The following is an 18,232-nucleotide window of genomic DNA, read 5'->3' as shown; positions in this document are numbered from 1 at the left end:
ACAAAACATGCCTCGGAATGAAGAACTTGGCTTTAATTTGTTTTCAATATTGTGCTTTTCAGAAAACCAGATGTCGGAATTTCATAGCATTATGTTGGTGTGTCCCGTAATACTTGTAACAAAAAACCCGCTTTCAGATGTCATTAAGCTTAATGCGACGAAAGTAGATTTACACCGGGTGTATGCCATTCCAGCGACCTTAGTCACACGTTGAATGTAAAATGAAATGAAGTACAAAAAAAGCAATAAAAACAAGAAGCAAGTGTCCCATAAGACGCAAAAAGAAGTACAATTATCAAAGTTGTTACATAATATACTAATAATATTAACAATGTTGTTAAAAAATTTAGGAAAATCCAAAAAGCTTGTGTAGTACTTTCGTTCGAAGTGCGAATGAGTAGTATACATTTTGATTATATTTTAGCGGAAGCAGGGGCTACAGCAAACACGCTGTATACTAGACCGTCGCGAATCGATTTCGTGTGACCCTTGATGACAATTTTTAACGGTACAGATAGACCAGAAAGCGAGATAATCAAGTCCTCACACCTTTCAAACGATTGCCGTTATATCGAAATTGCGAATATTAGCCACCGGGTCGGTCCGATTTGGTTTCGCGCGAATTTTTCGCTCGGCTTGTTGAGTTTCAGCGCGGAAAGGTGAACCCTATACGTTAAACACCTGAATCCGACGTGTCATCCGTCAATCCGGGCTGACATTGATTGCGGCCGACTGCGTCAAGGTCAAGCGCAAAATTTAAACGAATTACCTGCCGGTAATAATTATATCGCAATTAATGGAAACACATTGACCACACGAACGGCACGGATATCTTTCAGTGTCAATGTTAAATTTTGTGGAAGATGTGGCGTTAGTTTGACGGTTCAGTTTTTTCTCCTTGGAGGAAAAAAACGGTTATTTGTGTAGCGTAGTCAGACAAGGAGGTAGGTGGATGTTATATTTATGTAAGCTTGCTTTATCTGAGAAGTTCCGGCAGGGAGTTTATTTATGCAGACGACAATCCCTAGCGTAGAGGGAGATATTTTACAGAAATAATTTGCGCCATTAGCAATTTTAAAAACTTACTTGCGTTAAATGTTGAAATGAACTAACCATTTTAAGATACAGTGCCAATCTTACAACACTTTTTTCAGTAAACGATATAATCATGGGCCGACCATGCACACCTTTTAAAAACGTTTACTTAGTCTTTATTAAGTTTAGATAGATCTAACAGTTTTTGGTGGATAAGGCAAAAGCGTTGGTCAACATTATGAACCGATTTTTTATAGTATTTTTCGCCTAAAATATTTAATAATCCCCTTATTTTTGGTAAAATATTAATTCAATTAAATTGTAAAGTAAATTAGGTTCAATTTTATATTTCCTTCTTGTTGGAGATCCTATTTCGGCCCGCAAAATTTTAATTAAAGCTTGGCAAAAGATATTTTTTGGTATTTTCGTAATTTGTGCCAAAACTTCCGCCCCATTAGATGTTTGACATTAGATCTTAAACAAATTAAATATTTTATGTAAAAATATTGACATTGTAATTTTTTAATGAATACTACAATGCTATAAATAAGTGCAAATTTGAAATAATTAATATGAGTATTTTGTTTTTGATGTTTGCAATGTGTTGTTAAAGAGTTAATGTAATTGTAGTTTTTTTAATATTACAGCAATTATTTCCTTTTTAATAGGAACCATTTATTTTATTGCCAATTTTTGAAAAGTATTGTATTAAAATTTTACTTTTTTTAAAAAATTAAATTGATTTTTTAAATTTTCCTGTTTGTGTCAAACATTTGATGCTTTGGTGCTATACTTACGACTATTTATAGCATTTTCTAAACTTTGCCTTATTGTAGTAGCATGTGCAGATAATCGGAAACTGAGCTTTTATAATTAATTCCTTTAAGGACCTTGCGGAGTTGGCAGGAATGCTATGCTATGCGTTAAATGTTTTCACTATTTAATTAGGTATCAAAATGCAAAAAACAAAAGCAAGTAGCGAAGAAATTAAGATTAATTTTACATTTTGGTAATTTGGCACTTTTCTAGCAAATCCAGTTATTTGTGAAAAAATATTCAATTGATAAGATGTTAGCATTTGTGAGGAACAATTTTTAAAAAGTTAGCAAAATTTTCAAAATGAATAGTAGAATATTACATGAAATACCACAGAACTTTTAATTATCTTTTAATTATATTTTTATTTATTTTTCGAGTATGATTTCTTGTATAAATGATTGTAGATTACAGCAGACAAAAGCAGAGAAGCTCTTAAATGATAGCAGATTTGTAAAGTAGAAATACAACAAAATTACCCTTTCAGTGTTTACGTCCCTGACCTTTCAAAAATCTTTATTTCCTTTGTAAATTGCTTAGAGATTTACAAAAGTAATAAATTTAAAAAAATATGATTTCAAAATTGGGCAAGTTCGACCCTGCCCCAGGAAACAATCCGACCAAATTTTGTCTGTTCGTTGAGGTTTATCGAATTATTTTTATTTTTTAAATGAACAAACACAAATTAATATTTCTAAAAATCATTTAAATGGCGGTTTTCCCGAAAAACCCCTCGTTCGCGTTTTATAATTTCATTTTAAAAACCCGGCGTCCCGTGCACACTAGTTCGCCATTTTCCGTTCCGAATATATAATTCCGAACGTATTGTATAATTTTGCCCGCCCTAATTAAAATTGATTTAGAATAACAAGCAAATTCAATAATTGTCGGTACGGATAAATAAACATTTGCGGCAAAATAGCTGCAACCGCATTTTTTTAAATTTTAAAGGTCTCGTTAAAACTAACGCGACATGTAAGTACACATCTACAGGGTGACCCGAAGTTCATAGTGAATAAGACGTAGGTATGTTCTGAAAATGTACTCGTTTACATAAGCGAAACCATGTATCGGTCTAATGGCGACGTTGATGCCTCTTCAACGTTGATATTTTTGGATTTTTTGTTCCGCCATGTTCTGCCAGTTATTTTTGTATAGCACCCCTTTATACCTATCTTTAGTGGTTTTCGAAAAATTAATGATTTTGTTCCTATTATTAGAGAGCTGAAACCTTAGCTTTGGTTTGCGAATCTCCCATGCAATATTTTAATGAAGATAACTTCACTTTGTAATATATCCGGTCTCTCAAAATGGGCGTTTCAACCGGTGAGACGAAAACAATTAAAATTTCATTATTTCGACTATCCTGGACAATAACGGAAAACCCAAATACCATTTATAAAATTTGACATTTTATCTGTTGTGAATCAAATCAAATAATCATCAAACACATTGTGTTCTGAATTATAATGTAATAAAAATGGAGAAGAGCGTAGTGAGCAGATATTTATTATTTTCTTTAAAACCTCTTTCAGATTTTGCTTTCAAACTAACTAAGTATAATTGCCATTTGAAAGCAAATTTGCTTTTGTTTAAGCAGTGGCGTTCGTGAGACTGTTTTTATTAATTTAAATAATATAATAAGTGGTACGCCAATGGTTTACCGTAATTTTGTGTTTAGTTTTTTATCTAAAATAAACCAAAAAACAATTTCTTTTGTTTGCATGTGCATATATTTGGCGTAAATTAATTAAAACGGTCCAGTGAATGCTACATAAGTTTATATGAAATATAATTCGGACCACCTGCATGTTGTGAAAGCTTCCGGAAAGCTCATAAAAGGAGAACTTCGCAAATAAACTTTTGCGGCATTTATTAATAATAATCGCACATTTTGTGTATTATAGAAGTTGTCTTGCCTACTCGTCTACCTAAAAATACTGTATTAAAATTTCGTAAACTATAGCCAAAAGTATCAGCTTTTTAATATATCAGCGTTAATGCTGCTTTCCGTCCTCGTTTATTCTATATCTGTACTACACTGTAGTTTAGACGTTAAAGTGCTATCCACATGTACATTAAAAATATTTTCAATTATACATTAAAAAAGGCGTGGCAATGAATTTTTTTTTAATAGAACACCTAATATATTTTTGCAAAAAAACGAGCAGCATACAGGGGTTGTTTCCAATTCAACAGAATTATTTCTAAATTTTCCATTCTTACTATATTTAAAAAAAAGTTGGAAAAAAAAATATTGCTGAAACTCTGCTAACCCAAAATTATTAATAAATAGAAAATTCCACATGTTGTGTATTAAAATTCCTTTTTTTTAATGGAACACCCTGTATCCTACTGCCTTTAGCCATTACCCCAACCATATTTGTTTTGCTTAGGGTTCCCTACATCTATCGATTCTATCGATTCAAGTTTGTCAGTACAATTAAGATCATTTTCAATTTTTTTTATCAATGAAGGTGTCATATCAACATTTCTTGTAAGAATAATTAGGAACATTCTAATAATTCTTGGTTTTATGGAATATTTATAAAAACATTTCATGTATTGGGGGTGTAGATACTAGAGAGCTTTTATATACATACACATTTTTTTATTTTGTTAAGAAGATCGTTTTTAGGACGAGTTTTGTTAAAAATTTCAAACACTTCTTTTTAAATAACACATAATTGTTTTTTAAATTAAGATACGGGGGCTTATTATTATTATTGTTATTATTATTATTATTATTATTATTATTATTATTATTATTATTATTATTATTATTATTATTAGAAACTAAATCAAAGGAATATTCCAGCTTTATATCCAAATCTACCCACATGAGCGAAAGCTGTTGGGCCTTAATCAATCATGAAACCAATCGATCATCCAGAATCACGTCTAACTAGATCACGCCCAATGAGTTCAACTTCTTCTTCTCCAATGTGGTCGCGGATCTAATCTCCACTATTAGAAAATCCGATAATCCTTATACGTTTCTAAAGAAATTCTCTACCAGTAAATCTTTCTTTTTGAGTCTGAGCAATTCAAATTCGACTAACTGCTTCGGCATAAATTCAAAAATATTGAAACACACCGGCCCTCTGACCGCTTTAACAAATGCAGTGTTCTCAAGTGACGAATTTCCATCTCAGCTGAAACTAACTAAAATAATTCCTGTTTATAAAAAATGTGACAAGAAAGCCGTAAAAACCCGCTTTTCACGATTTTTTGAAAACCACAAACTTCTGAGCGACTCTCAGTTCGAGTTTCGTGAAAAGAAATCCACAACCCATGCGCTTATAGACTTTGTGAGCAGGGTGGTCCGGGGATATGATGTTGGTGAGATTTCGAAGGCCCTGTTGTATGGCCTTACAAAGGCCTTTAACTGTGTTGACCACGTCGTACTGTTGAATAAATAAGAGTTTTACAGTGTCAGGGGTATGCAGAGTATATATAGAGTCATATCTAAACAGCAGGTTTCATTACGTTGAGAGTAGCGATGCGACATGTCAAGTGATAGCGTTTCCCAGTAGTCTCCGGCGTTCTTCAGGGCTCGGTTCTGGAGCCGCTGCTCTTCATTATTTGAGTAAATGATCTACCGCTGTCCGTACCCAATGCAAACGTGACCCAGTTCGCGGATGATACTGCCGTTCTCTCAACGGCTCGGAATCATAGAATGCTTACTGAAAACGTTGATGAGACTGTGAGGCTTCTTCAGCAGTTTTTTCTCTGCAAACAACCTAGTCCTTAACCAACAAAAAACTCAAGAACTTACGTTATCTTGTAGCAAAGTAGACTTTCTTCATCAAGACAATATTATTCCACTGGGATTTGTTATTGACAGAACTCTGTCATGAACCGGTCAGATCGACGAAGTCTGCGCCACACTGTCCCGGCGTTTGTTCCTGTTAAGACATCTCAGCCACTGGTTGGTCCTAAGAACGGTCTACTTCGGTCTGCTGCACAGTGTGTTGTCTTATGGTGTTGTGTTGTGGGGTGGGGTAAGAGACTCGGAAAAAGCCTTTCGTTTGCAAAAGAAGGCCATGCGGCTACTTAGCGGCGCTGGTCCGCGTGAACACTGAAGATCCATCTTCGCAGATTTGGATATTATGACGCTGCCCTCTACCTACATCTACAGATCTGTTTTATACATTCGTGATAATGCTGATTTTTATCGCACCGACATGAGTATGACACCAGGCAAGCGGACTCGATTGCCCTACCGTATTCCAGACTGACGTCCTCGCAAACTAATAAGATCATTGTTAAATTATACAATATTCTCCCGAGCAGCCTTAAAAATCTACCAACCAGACAATTTAAGCAGAAAATGAAAATTTTCTTTATAGAGAATCCCTTTTATGGTACCGATGAATATTTTGAGCTGCTTAAGCATACGAGTATTTAGTAATTTGTGACTTTTGTTATCTATATGTTTACTTTCCGCTTTATGTATTATTTGCATCTTATCTATTATCTAGAACTGTTTTGTATAATTTAGTGCAATTTGTTTGTACTTTATTAATTTTTATTTTATATATTTTTCCACTTCCATAAGTTTGACTTCTTGACTTGACTTCTAGAGTTACCATTGTTTTTGTGACTTATCTGAATGGTTAATAAAGTTCTATACTATTCTATTCTATTCTATTCTATTCTATTGTATTCTATTATTATTATTATTATTATTATTATTATTATTATTATTATTATTATTATTATTATTATTATTATTATTATTATTATTATTATTATTATTATTATTATTATTATTATTATTATTATTATTATTATTATTATTATTATTTGTATGAGAGGTTATAAGGCGAATCTTCCTCAGCCCGTTCTGGGCGTCTCAAGACACCCAGGGGATGGATGGTGTGTCCCCTTGGCGACGACGGGTTGGCAACAGCCGACCGTGTAAACCAAGTGTGAGCGTACTCACACTTCCTCTCTTGACGACAAAACAGTGTGCCCTCCATCTGGAACTGCGTCAGCATTACTTCAGATGGAGTGTCGTCCGGACGCGCGTGATGTTCTCTCGCGCCCTATGATCTTCCCCATGATCTTTCGGTCTCCTATTGACTAAGGTTGAGCGAGCTTGTATAAGATTTGGCCGTTCTATCCTCTTGGCAGAAAGTATTTGCTTTGCCATTTTGCAGACGTGGTCCCAATTTGTCGGTGACTCTAACATTTTTTCTACTAGTTTGTCTGGGCTTATGTGACCGAGTATTTGCTCTGCTATATTCCGCTGCATGTTCCATCTTGGGCAGAAAAATAGAGTGTGTTCAACCGTATCCACGTTTATGCAATAAAGGCACTCCTCGGTTTCGGCCAGATTGAAACGTTTGAAGTAGGCTTCAAAGCACCCGTGCCCGGTGAGTATTTGTGTAGGAAAGAAATCTACTTCACCTCTCAACCAGGGTCTTATATTTGGAATTAGCTTTTTACTCCATTCCGCTGTACCATCATCTATGTCCCATTCCTCTTGCCAGCAAAACATCACCGTGTTTTGTGCTTCCGTTTTAGCGTCTGGTCTATCTTTCTCTATACGAGCTCTGCACTTAACTAGGAGATTAATAGATGGGATCCTAGCTATCACCATAAGTGCCTTATTGGAAGTTGTTCTGTATGCTTCGGAGAGTCTTATGGTTACCTCCTTTGAACATTACTCAGATTATTCAGATTATTATTATTATTATTATTAATTAACCAGATGTTTGAAACTGGAATATTTCCAGAACAGTTAAAAATAAGCAGGATTGTGTCACTACACAAGAAGGGAGATACCAACGTCCCCTCAAATTATAGACCTATTGCAATCATCAATAATGGGTAAGATCGTCGAAATAATCTTAAAAGATCTTTTGCTGAAATATTTTGAAAAACACAGACTCTTGTGCAAAGAACAGTTCGGGTTTCGGGGCGGAAGGTCCACCACGCATGCTTTGCTAAGTCTTGTGGGGAGCATTGTCGAAGGCTTTGACGCTGGTGAAATAGCGGAGGCCACCTTTTGCGATCTCACGAAGGCTTTTGATTGTGTGGATCATGGAGTGCTGATGCAGAAGCTCGAGTGGTATGGCATCAGGGGCATGCCTCACAGATTATTGCGCTCTTACCTTAGCGGTAGACTTCAGTGTGTCGAAGTGAATGGAAGATTCAGTAGTTCTAGCCTGCCGGTATCGTTTGGAGTGCCGCAGGGCTCGGTGCTCGGGCCCCTGCTGTTCATAGTTTACATCAACGATTTGCCTTCCCACATACCATGTAAAACTACGCTCTATGCGGATGATACAATTCTTTTATCCCGAGCTAGGAACCCATATGAACTTTCTTGGAAAGATCACGTTGAACACCTTTGCCACAAACTGTCAAGTCAATTGTTTCTAATTAGATACTTAAACAAGTCACTCATTCCTATCATGTCAAGACTTGCTTATTTCGGATTGTTCCATTCTCACTTAGCGTACGCTATTGTTTTGTGGGGTGGTTCCGTGCATGCGCGCAACGCTTTGCTTATGCAAAAAACAGCGATACGTGTGATTGCGAATGCAAAAGCTTGTGATCACTGCCGCCCGCTCTTCTCAAAGCTTAATATTTTGACCTTACAATATATACAATCACTCGCATACATGAGCTAAAAAACGATATGCCTAAGCACTGTGAACGCCACAATCACTACACCAGGGGATCTGAATCAATTGTCCAGGGCCATTCTAGGCTGCGCACATCCGAGTTAAATAAATTGTACATTAATTACTACAATGTTCTACCAACCGTTGTCAAGGATCTGCCATTCACTAAATTTTGTAATATAATAAAACAAGTTCTATTGGAGAACGCATTCTATACTGCAGATGAGTACATCCGTGTTGCTTCACGAGTGTCTCCATAATACTAACTGGGAATTTATTTATTTATTTATTTACTTATTTTTTTTTACCTAATTTTTGTTTCAATGTTTGGTGTTTGTCTATCTGATAATTATGTTTCTCTCTATGAATGTTATTAGAATGTGTTTGGTATTCAGTTAATTCATTTTCATTCACAGATGTGACTTGCCATTTGTTGTTCTTGTAATGTATTTAATGGCCAATAAAGTCTAAAGTCTAAAGTCTATTATTATTATTATTATTATTATTATTACTATTATTACTATTATTATTATTATTATTATTATTATTATTATTATTATTATTATTATTATTATTATTATTATTATTATTATTATTATTATTGGTGTTGATGTATCAAAACATCCTTACGGGCGCAAAAAAACAAAAATTTTCCGATGTTGTTAACTGGCCGTATCGCGTTACATCGCTGCATTGTAATTATATTTCGCGAATAAATATGTTTCATATGGTTTTAGCGGAAACCAAACATTACCGGTTTCCATATCACTGACCACGACGATTGATTTTCGCAGCAAAAACGCCTTCCTTATCTATTTTACTTAACCAACGTCAAAAATAACATTGGTGCTGGTAAAATTATATAATGAATTAAAAACGTTAATAATTTTCGATATTACGCGGCGTAAAAAAAAACGAGGCCATTCGATGGCAAATTGCGTTAGCCTATTCCGTGAACGCCATTAATTTTAACGCCGACGAGCGCTGTTTTATTCAGCCGTTCCCAAATATTCTGAGCGGTGTCATTAAACGAAGCGATGAGGTTTATTAATTACCCGCGTATCAATCAATCAACAGACGTAGAAATGTACACAACCAGGAAATTCGACGTTATTACACAAGAACCTTCGACTAAACAACAATATAATCGTTATGGACGTCGATTAAGGACTTGCGATCCATTTTCGCTCAGCTATAATGTTCGGCGATAGGATTTTACGATTTGTTTAAATGAAAAATCGTGACTTGACTACAAGCCCCTTGTCATTCTGCGTCGAATGAACTGCTATTTCAATGTTTTCTAAAAAGGTAATTCTTCTGGAAAAATTTGAAGACGTCAGATCGACATCTATCTAGATTCAAGTTGCGTTAGCGGTCCTCAAAAATCGGCGATTTCTAATGGGTGTTTTTTTTTCGATGTATAGAACTTTAAGTTGGCATTACTGTTCAAGATGGCGACCGATTTAACAGCTGTCAAGTGATTTATTCTCAGTTTGGTTTGGCAATTCATCATGAATAGACTCACGCCTGAACAACGCTTGCAAATAGTGTAATTTAATTTCGAAAATAATAGTTCTGTGCGGAATACGTATCACGCACTACGTCCATTTTATCGTCGACAAAATCGTCCATCAGAGCAGGTAATTCGATTAACCACGGAACGTTTTCGCACCACGTTTACTCTTATTGATAACTCGCATCCCCAGAGACGCCGTACGGTGCCTACAGATCAAGCTATTGCTGCTGTAGAGCGTAGCATTGAGGAAGACCCGAATGAGTCCATCCGCCATAGAGCACAGAAATTGGTTCTGTGTCCATCCACTTTATGGAAGATTTTGCGGAAGGATCTTGGTTTACGTGCTTACAAAATCCAACTCGTGCAAGAATTGAAGCCAAACGATTATCAAGTAAGGCATAGATTCGTCGACTGGGGCCAAAACGAGATTGCCGTTGTTCCCGATTTTCATAAGCCAATTTTGTTTAGCGATGATTCAATGGCTACGTCAACAAACAAAACTGCCTCATTTGGAGCGAAGTTAATCCTCAAGTGTATGTCGAAACACCGTTACATCCAGAAAAACTGACTGTCTGGTGCGCTTTATGGGCTGGTGCAATCATTGGTCTGTACTTCTTTAAAAACGATGATGGCTAGAGCGTTACAGTCAATGGCGATCGGTATAGAGCTATGATTACTAACTCTTTTATTCCTGAATTGAATAATCATGATGTCCAGGAGATATGATTTCAACAAGACCGCGCAACATGTCACACAGCTCGTTCCACAATCGATTTATTGAAAGACACGTTTGGGACCTGTGAATTGGCCTCCAAGATCTTGTGATTTAACACCGCTAGACTACTTTCTGTGGGGCTATGTAAAGTCATTGGTCTAGGCGGATAAGCCACAAACGCTTGACCATTTGGAAAACAACATTTGCCGATATACGGCCCCAAATGTTGGAAAAAGTAATCGAAAATTGGACGTCCAGATTGGACTACATCCGCGCCAGATGGCGGTCATATGCCAGAAATCATATTTAAAATGTAATGCCACAAGATTATCTTTCGGATAAATAAAATTCCTGTCAATCGAATAATCCATCATTGTTTTATTGCAACTTAAAGTCCTATACATCCAAAAAAAAAACACCCCTCACTATTAAAGATTCACTGGCCACATGAATAGACAGGAAAAACGTTTACGTACACCCAGAGTGGTCGTAACTTGAGTGTTACAGGAAAAAGCTATTTCTTAACCAGGAAAATCGAGTTACATGTCCAGGGCTCGATTTTTGAGAAACATTTAATGGTAAAAACCACATGGCGATATCCTCACTACGAACTAAGATATAGGCATATTTATGAAAATTTTGGATTCAGATTAAAGCTTCATTAGTAGCGCAGATTTTTTTACCATTCTCCGTTTCCTCATAAATGAATACCACGTTCTTATTTGATATAACTATCATAGTCGGCTATCGTCTTAAAACATCTCGTATCGAGCCCTTTTCAGCCATATAGATTTGTTGGTATCTGTGATGAAAAAAGGAGAAATGTGGGGTATTTTCTTGTTTATGTATTGGTAGGACGTGCAAAAAACGTTCAGATCGAAACTTTTAAAATCATTTAATAAACACCGTAACTTAAAGATTAGGTCAATTTAAAATAACTTTAGTGAAAAGCATAGCACCATTTAATATTTTAATTTTACTTTTAATGCTTTTTCCAATGCACTGAATGGCAACTACTTGCTAACTCTATACGATTGAAGGAAGCAAACGTTTCTCGAGTGGCATCCTCTAACTCTGCTTTGGTTTGAAAACTTCTTTCTTTAACTATTCAGGTTTTAATCTTTTAACTTTCCTCATAAAAAAATCTAGAGGACTTAGATCACACGATCTCGCAGGTCACAGAATGGGGCCTCTAGTTCCAATCTAACATTGTCCAAACCTTTCATTTAAAAGTTCACTTACAATTCGGGAAATCTACCTCGGAAATTTCCTACCCATATGTTGAATCCATAGCGATATTGCCGATGTTAAGACACTATAGCATGAGGATTTTGTGTGCTCCAGCGATAAGAATTGTATCTGTTAAATATTCCAGAAAAGTCAATTCTCGCTTCATTACTCCAAACAATAGACGATGAAAAATTAATGTTCTCATTGCATTTTCCGATAAACCAGGTGCGAATTTCTATTCTTCTGCCGGCACCCCTTCATGTAATTGGTGGACTGTTCTGATCCGATATGGTTTGAATATATATTTTTTAAAGTACTCAAAACTTTAGTTTTTCCAGCATTTGTTGAGTCAGCTAGTGCCTGTGAGGATATGCCTGGATTTTCCAACACATCTCCAATTATATTAAATTCCCGGATCTCCTGTTCTTTATTTAAGTGATTTTGATTTTGCCTTGGCTTTTTGAAACTTCCTTACTTAAATAATTGTTTAACGTCGGAAATATTCGCTTGTCTGGTTTGTGGCGCTGCATGTATTGAATAAAGTTGGTTGGCTGCCTTTGCGTTTTCGTTTGACAAAATGTAACCCTATCATAATTATGTGTGACAGGATTCAACATCAAATCAATACCATCAATTGCATATGGCTATAGCCAACTATGATTGCCATATAAAATGAGAAAATTTAAATTTAAAAAAAATCTGAGCGCTCCTTAAAAAATGACCTTATAACCGGAATCCAAAATTTTCCTAAATAAAAAAAATCATGGTCAATTTTTAAAAGGGCCGATAATTGAAAAACGCCCTATATTGTTCAGAAATGCTCTTAAAACACCCCAATTACAACCACCCTGTACGCGTACTCTTCACTTTAGCTCTACACCACGGGATCACTAGTAGAAGGTAGAATGGAGTAGAGTCGGCTGCTGCTTTCCTCAGATTTTATTTGTCCTTTCCAGCAAACTTCTCATTCATTCGTAAACCAAAAATATTACTCATCTGCCATTATTATGCTATAGTAGAAATAAACGATAGAATACTTCTTCGCTTATACTCCTTGGCCTCTGTCCAACTGACAATCCATCTCCATCCTGTTTTATTTACAGCGATTCCTCGAAGGTACTGGAACCGAGTTTATCATGGCAAGAAAGCCTTCAAAGTATCTCCACTAGGACTAAGCTTCTTATACATTCTTAATAACTTTGGTACATCCTGTATCAACCCGGAATTTTCTTCACCAACAGTGTATCAATCGATTAAATCTTAATCGCAACTTAACGCTCGCATTTGGTATTCAAAAGGCAGTTTTGTTTTCCAAGAATCAATCGTATCCCGTCACACGCCACACTTTAATAACCTTTTGTGTTTCAGACGAGCTTCTCGTGACATCGACGTCAGACAAGACGATGAGTTGCGTTAAAATCGAGCGAATTATTTTCTGAGCTAACTCCCGAGTCTCCGTTTCCCACGATGGTTCCCATGAGAAGCATAATATGGGTCATGCTGTTCACTTGCACGTTCGTCTTGTACATGCTGCGCACCAACTTGTCCATCATCATTTTGGCGATGGTAGAACCGTCGGCTGGCGTTTCGAACAGGACGTCCTCAGTGCCGGAATGCGTCGCACTACAGCAACGCAGCGTGAATTCTGAAGTCAGTCACGTTCACAGTACGCCGCACGTAAGCAGATCTCGATTTGAGCGACCATGATGATGAAAATACAGTGTTTTAGTATGGCGTGCGGTACGACTGGGACACCAAGATGCAGGGCATGATGCTGGGCGCTTACTTCTGGGGTTTCGTGGTCAATGGAATACCGGCGGGACCCTTATCGGAAAGGTTCGGCCCTAGAAAATGCGTGGCGGTCTCGTTCCTCGTGTCGACCTTTCTAACGCTGGTTTCCCCTCTGGCCGCCTCCATCAGAGCCGAGCTATTGATCGCATCGCGGTTTTTCATCGGATTGTTTGCCGTAAGTGATCGCTTTGGTTAGCTGGAGGAAATTAGTAGTTAAAAGTTTGCTAAGATGAACCAACTACCCTTTGGATTTTGGGATAACCGAACCGCAAACTTACATCAGTAGAGCCTACGGTGACGTCTCGTCGGCGCGTTTGTCTTTGAGGGCGTCAAAGCAAATTGGGGGACAACGGAACCCCATTAAACGTAGCTAAATTGCGGCCTCCTTTATCGCATTAAAGACGGGAATATCAAATGATCGATGCCGCGGCTTAATCGGATTTCTCTCGCCCTTTGATTGAAAAGGTCTGAATAATTATCAATTAAGATGTCGCTCGTTCGAGCCTGTCACCAACCCAAACAATGAGGCAGGTATTATTTACAGACGGGACTGTCATCCACGACCCCTTTTAAACTAAATTGTAATTGGAATGATCTGAAACTTAGCTAGATTGCAAAATGATTCTTTGGACCAGAAATAGAGATACATCAGCCAACAGACTGCAAGTGCCTATCGTAGCAATGCGACCAGCTATTTTTTATCAAAATCACAAAAGCAAGCATTATCTTAGTTGTTGAAATTTGCTTTGCTAGTAGCTAGCTACCATAAGGTTTGCAATTGAAGTCGTGCAATTTGCACAATGATAATCTCGTCCAGAAATCTGGGCGTATCTATCCAAAATCATGGTGCCTTTTAAGTCAAAATTGTACTGGTTCTGCGTTTGAGGTCAATTTGCAAAAAATATACTTTAGTGCAGAAATCGAGCTTATCGACGAACAGACAGCAAGCATCTAACCCAGCTATTCATTCTAATCTTTTTAATATCTAATTTACAACAAAGTAGTTCAAATAGCCCTTCAGTAGATTCTTAGATCAGTCAAGTCAAGGTATCTGATACATCGTTGAGCAAAAGACCAAACTTAAGACCTAATGTAAAGTGAATGTTCCAGGCGTTGGTGTATCCAGCTTGCCACGGCCTGATCTCAAAATGGGCACCTCCAGCGGAGAAAGGCAAGTTTGTCAGCGCTCTTTTAGGCGGCAATCTCGGTACGGTAATCACATGGCCGATGCTAGGCAGCGTAATCGAAAACATTAGCTGGGAATGGGCGTTCTACATTACCGGCATCGTCGTCCTGCTCTGGTCGTTCGCGTGGATCTTCCTCGTGTTCGACCACCCCGACAAGCACCCGTGGATCAGCCCCGAGGAGAAGGAGTATATCAACAAGAGTCATTCGGGAACCGTGTCCCACAAAAAGGTAAAATTCTCCAGGTATGGTCGCTCACGACGAGATATCAGTGAGGTTTTTGCAGAGGGCGCCTCCTTACAAGCAAATATCCGTCTCGGTGCCTGCGTGGGCGTTGGTGGTCGCCCAATTCGGAAACCTGTGGGGGTTATTTTTCCTGATGACTGCCGGCCCCATCTATCTCTCCACCGTTTTGGGATTCGATTTGGGCCGCACTGGGTTCCTGGCCGCTCTCCCATATTTGGCGCGCATGATTGCCGGATTCGGATTCGGGGCCATCGGTGATTTTTTGTTGAGAAGAGGTCTAATGTCCAAGACCAAAATCAGGAAATGGTTTACGGTGTTTTGTAAGTTTAGGAGTGATCGCAGGGGTGAGCGTTTGGTTTTGTGAACTTTGCTCGCAGCGCACATCGTACCTGGATTATTTCTTATCATCCAAACCACCGTGGGTTGTGAAGTTAATTGGGCTATAGCCCTCATCACCCTCTCGCTGGCATCGAACGGAGCCAGCACCATCACTAACCTCCAGAACGCGCAGGATTTGGCGCCCAACTTCGCAGGCAGCATGTACGCCATTGCCAACTGCATCGGTAGCACTACCGGCTTCATTTCACCTCTAGTGGTGGGACACCTAACTGCGGAACGGGTAAATGTCGTAGGGATACGAGAAAATAATAAAACATTATAAGTGGGACTGAAAATCAAAATTGGAGAATAATTTAAAATCGTATGAAAGGTAAAAATGGGGTTAGATTAATAGAAATAGAAATTTTTCTGTAAAAACATCAAGACGTGTTTAAAACATGAAGATTTAGTTCGAAAATAGATATTAGGATAAATCGTCAAAAAAAGTAAGAAATGACTCAGTCTAAATTCCCTAAAAAATAATTAAGAATGAACAATGCTAAGAAATGAATAGAAGTCATAAATGCAAATGCAAATGAGGAAAAAAAACTTTGGGTAGCACTGTTGCTGTCATTTTTTATCCCCACTGTAAAAATTATGAATAGATAACAACTGTAGAGGGGAGAAAAGTGAATTTAGCAGACTTGTTTTATTTATTAACAACTTCACATGTTATTGTTCCTACAAGAAAGACCAACAAAAATAGGTTTAGTAATCAAATACTAGGAAATCCACCAAACTGCTGCACAAAAGCCTTGTAGAGTCTAACAATAAATCCATCAGCTCTAGATGTTTGTTTAAGCGATAACTGTTCTAATGTCATTTAATCGTCACATCAACCTTTAATGGATTCTATGCGAACAAGAGGGATCTCCAGAGAGTATTAAACGGTACAGGTCTTAGTTTTCTAATAAGTTTACCTTACTTACTCGCAATTCCGAAATAATTTTAAATCATCGACAGAAAAAGTTTGATAACACAGGTCTACAGTGATTTTGTTGTTCGAAAGCTGTTTGTTTTTTGATGTATTTTTTGGGGCTTTTTTCCAAATATGTCTTAAAAATGTTATTTTATTATTATACATACCTATGACATGATATGTTTGTTTCACGTTAGGCATGATTTTTAAATGAACTGATTTTTATAAAATTAAATGTGATTTGACAACACTCGATAATATCAGATTTCTGTGCAAAGCAACAGAGTTGGCGTTGTAAACTGCTTACGCGCAGTTTGGTTCGTTGTTGCGTATTTCTAGTTTTCTAGAACTTATAAATATAGAAGGATATAACTTCTTTTGCGAAAAATGTATACCACGCTTATTTTGGTGTAAAAATTGGCGACCAAGACAAGTCCTGGGCTCCTCATACTGTTTGTTCCGTTTGCGTTGAAGCATCAAGAAACTAACAAAAAAGTGGGAAGAAATGTTTAAGGTTTGGTGTTACTATGGTATGGCGAGAGCCTAAGAATCACAGTGATGATTGGTATTTTTGTTCGTGTAATGTTCAAGGATTCAACAGAAAAAATATGAAACAAGTTGTGTATCCCAATCTTGACTCTGCTATTCGATCAGTTCCTCATGGACCAGATGTAATTGTTAGGGTTCAGACTTCGTGACAAGCATTTTCTGGCACTTAAAGCTTCTACCGGGATCGCGAAAAAGGGTTATGTCAATAGAAATACTAAAAGGATGTCGAACTTCCGTTGTCTTTATTTTTAACTTTAACTTTAACGTTGTTAAAAATAAAGACAATGGAAGTTGGACGTCCTTTTAGTATTTCTACTGAATCAGTTTTACCACCTTCAAGCAAAAGTTATGTCAATATTTCACTCAGGAAGGACCGCTAATGTATTGCAACAATATTCCTGACTTAGTAGTAGAATTAGGAAATGTGCCGTATATAAAAGAAGAATGACGCCTGTTTATTGACCAAGTAAGCGTAGTTTAGAAAGCGTTTTATCGCATTTATCTCTTTGGAAGGAAACAAATTACCAAGAACATTAGTAGGTGCTTTGTGGATGGTGTTTTTGTTGGGAAGCAGATAAGAACATTATGCAAAATCAAGGATTTTCAAAACACAATAACCAATGTCGAGAAAAACGCCTGGGTTTCCTTTAAAAAAGTAATTGATTAGTTTCTTAAGAACTCCTAAGGACGAAAACTAAGAAAGTATTGTTGAAAATATGTTACAACACTTTCATCATCTAGGTTCTATTATGAGTTTGAAAGTGCATTTCCTGTTTTCACACTTGAACTATTTTCCTGAAAATCTTGGAACAGTTAGCTAAGATTAGGGAGAGGGGTTTCACCAGGACATTAAGAAAATGGAACCGCGATTTCAAGACAGATGGACGATGATGGCGGACTATTGCTGATGTGTCGGTGTTCTTTGCATTTCGACTCATAAGTTTTCGTTTCAGAACGGCATATACGAATGGCAAATCATTTTCTACATCGGAGCTGCTGTCTACATCGCTTGCGGATTGTTTTTCATAGCGTTCGGCAGTGGGGAAGTCCAACCCTGGAATTACGAAGAAGAGACGGACGTGGGGATCAGCGTCGGGACCGTTCGGGGTACAGATAACAAGGCGTTCGACTCGTCGACCGTCGATTAGGATATAGTTGTGTAGATTTTTGACAATAAACTCCGTATTTTCGTATATATAATGGTTTTATTTCGAGGA

General features: G+C 37.3%; 1 protein-coding gene across 1 annotated transcript; it reads left to right on the top strand.

Annotated features, from left to right (window-relative positions):
• Nucleotides 1–786: 786 nt before the first annotated feature.
• LOC132707607 (sialin-like) lies at nucleotides 787–18,200 on the top strand. Its single transcript, XM_060679512.1, has 7 exons — nucleotides 787–944; nucleotides 13,316–13,624; nucleotides 13,677–13,913; nucleotides 14,849–15,154; nucleotides 15,210–15,489; nucleotides 15,547–15,788; nucleotides 17,969–18,200. The coding sequence occupies exons 2-7, from the start codon at nucleotides 13,415–13,417 to the stop codon at nucleotides 18,161–18,163; spliced, it is 1,470 nt and encodes a 489-aa protein (XP_060535495.1). The 5' UTR covers nucleotides 787–944; nucleotides 13,316–13,414; the 3' UTR covers nucleotides 18,164–18,200.
• The last annotated feature ends 32 nt before the right edge of the window (nucleotides 18,201–18,232 follow it).

This window comes from Cylas formicarius, unplaced genomic scaffold, assembly GCF_029955315.1.
Source record: "Cylas formicarius isolate icCylForm1 unplaced genomic scaffold, icCylForm1.1 PGA_scaffold_9__14_contigs__length_23061073, whole genome shotgun sequence".
In the NCBI taxonomy this organism is placed as follows: domain Eukaryota; kingdom Metazoa; phylum Arthropoda; class Insecta; order Coleoptera; family Brentidae; genus Cylas; species Cylas formicarius.
This window is presented reverse-complemented; position numbering and strand designations above follow the sequence as displayed.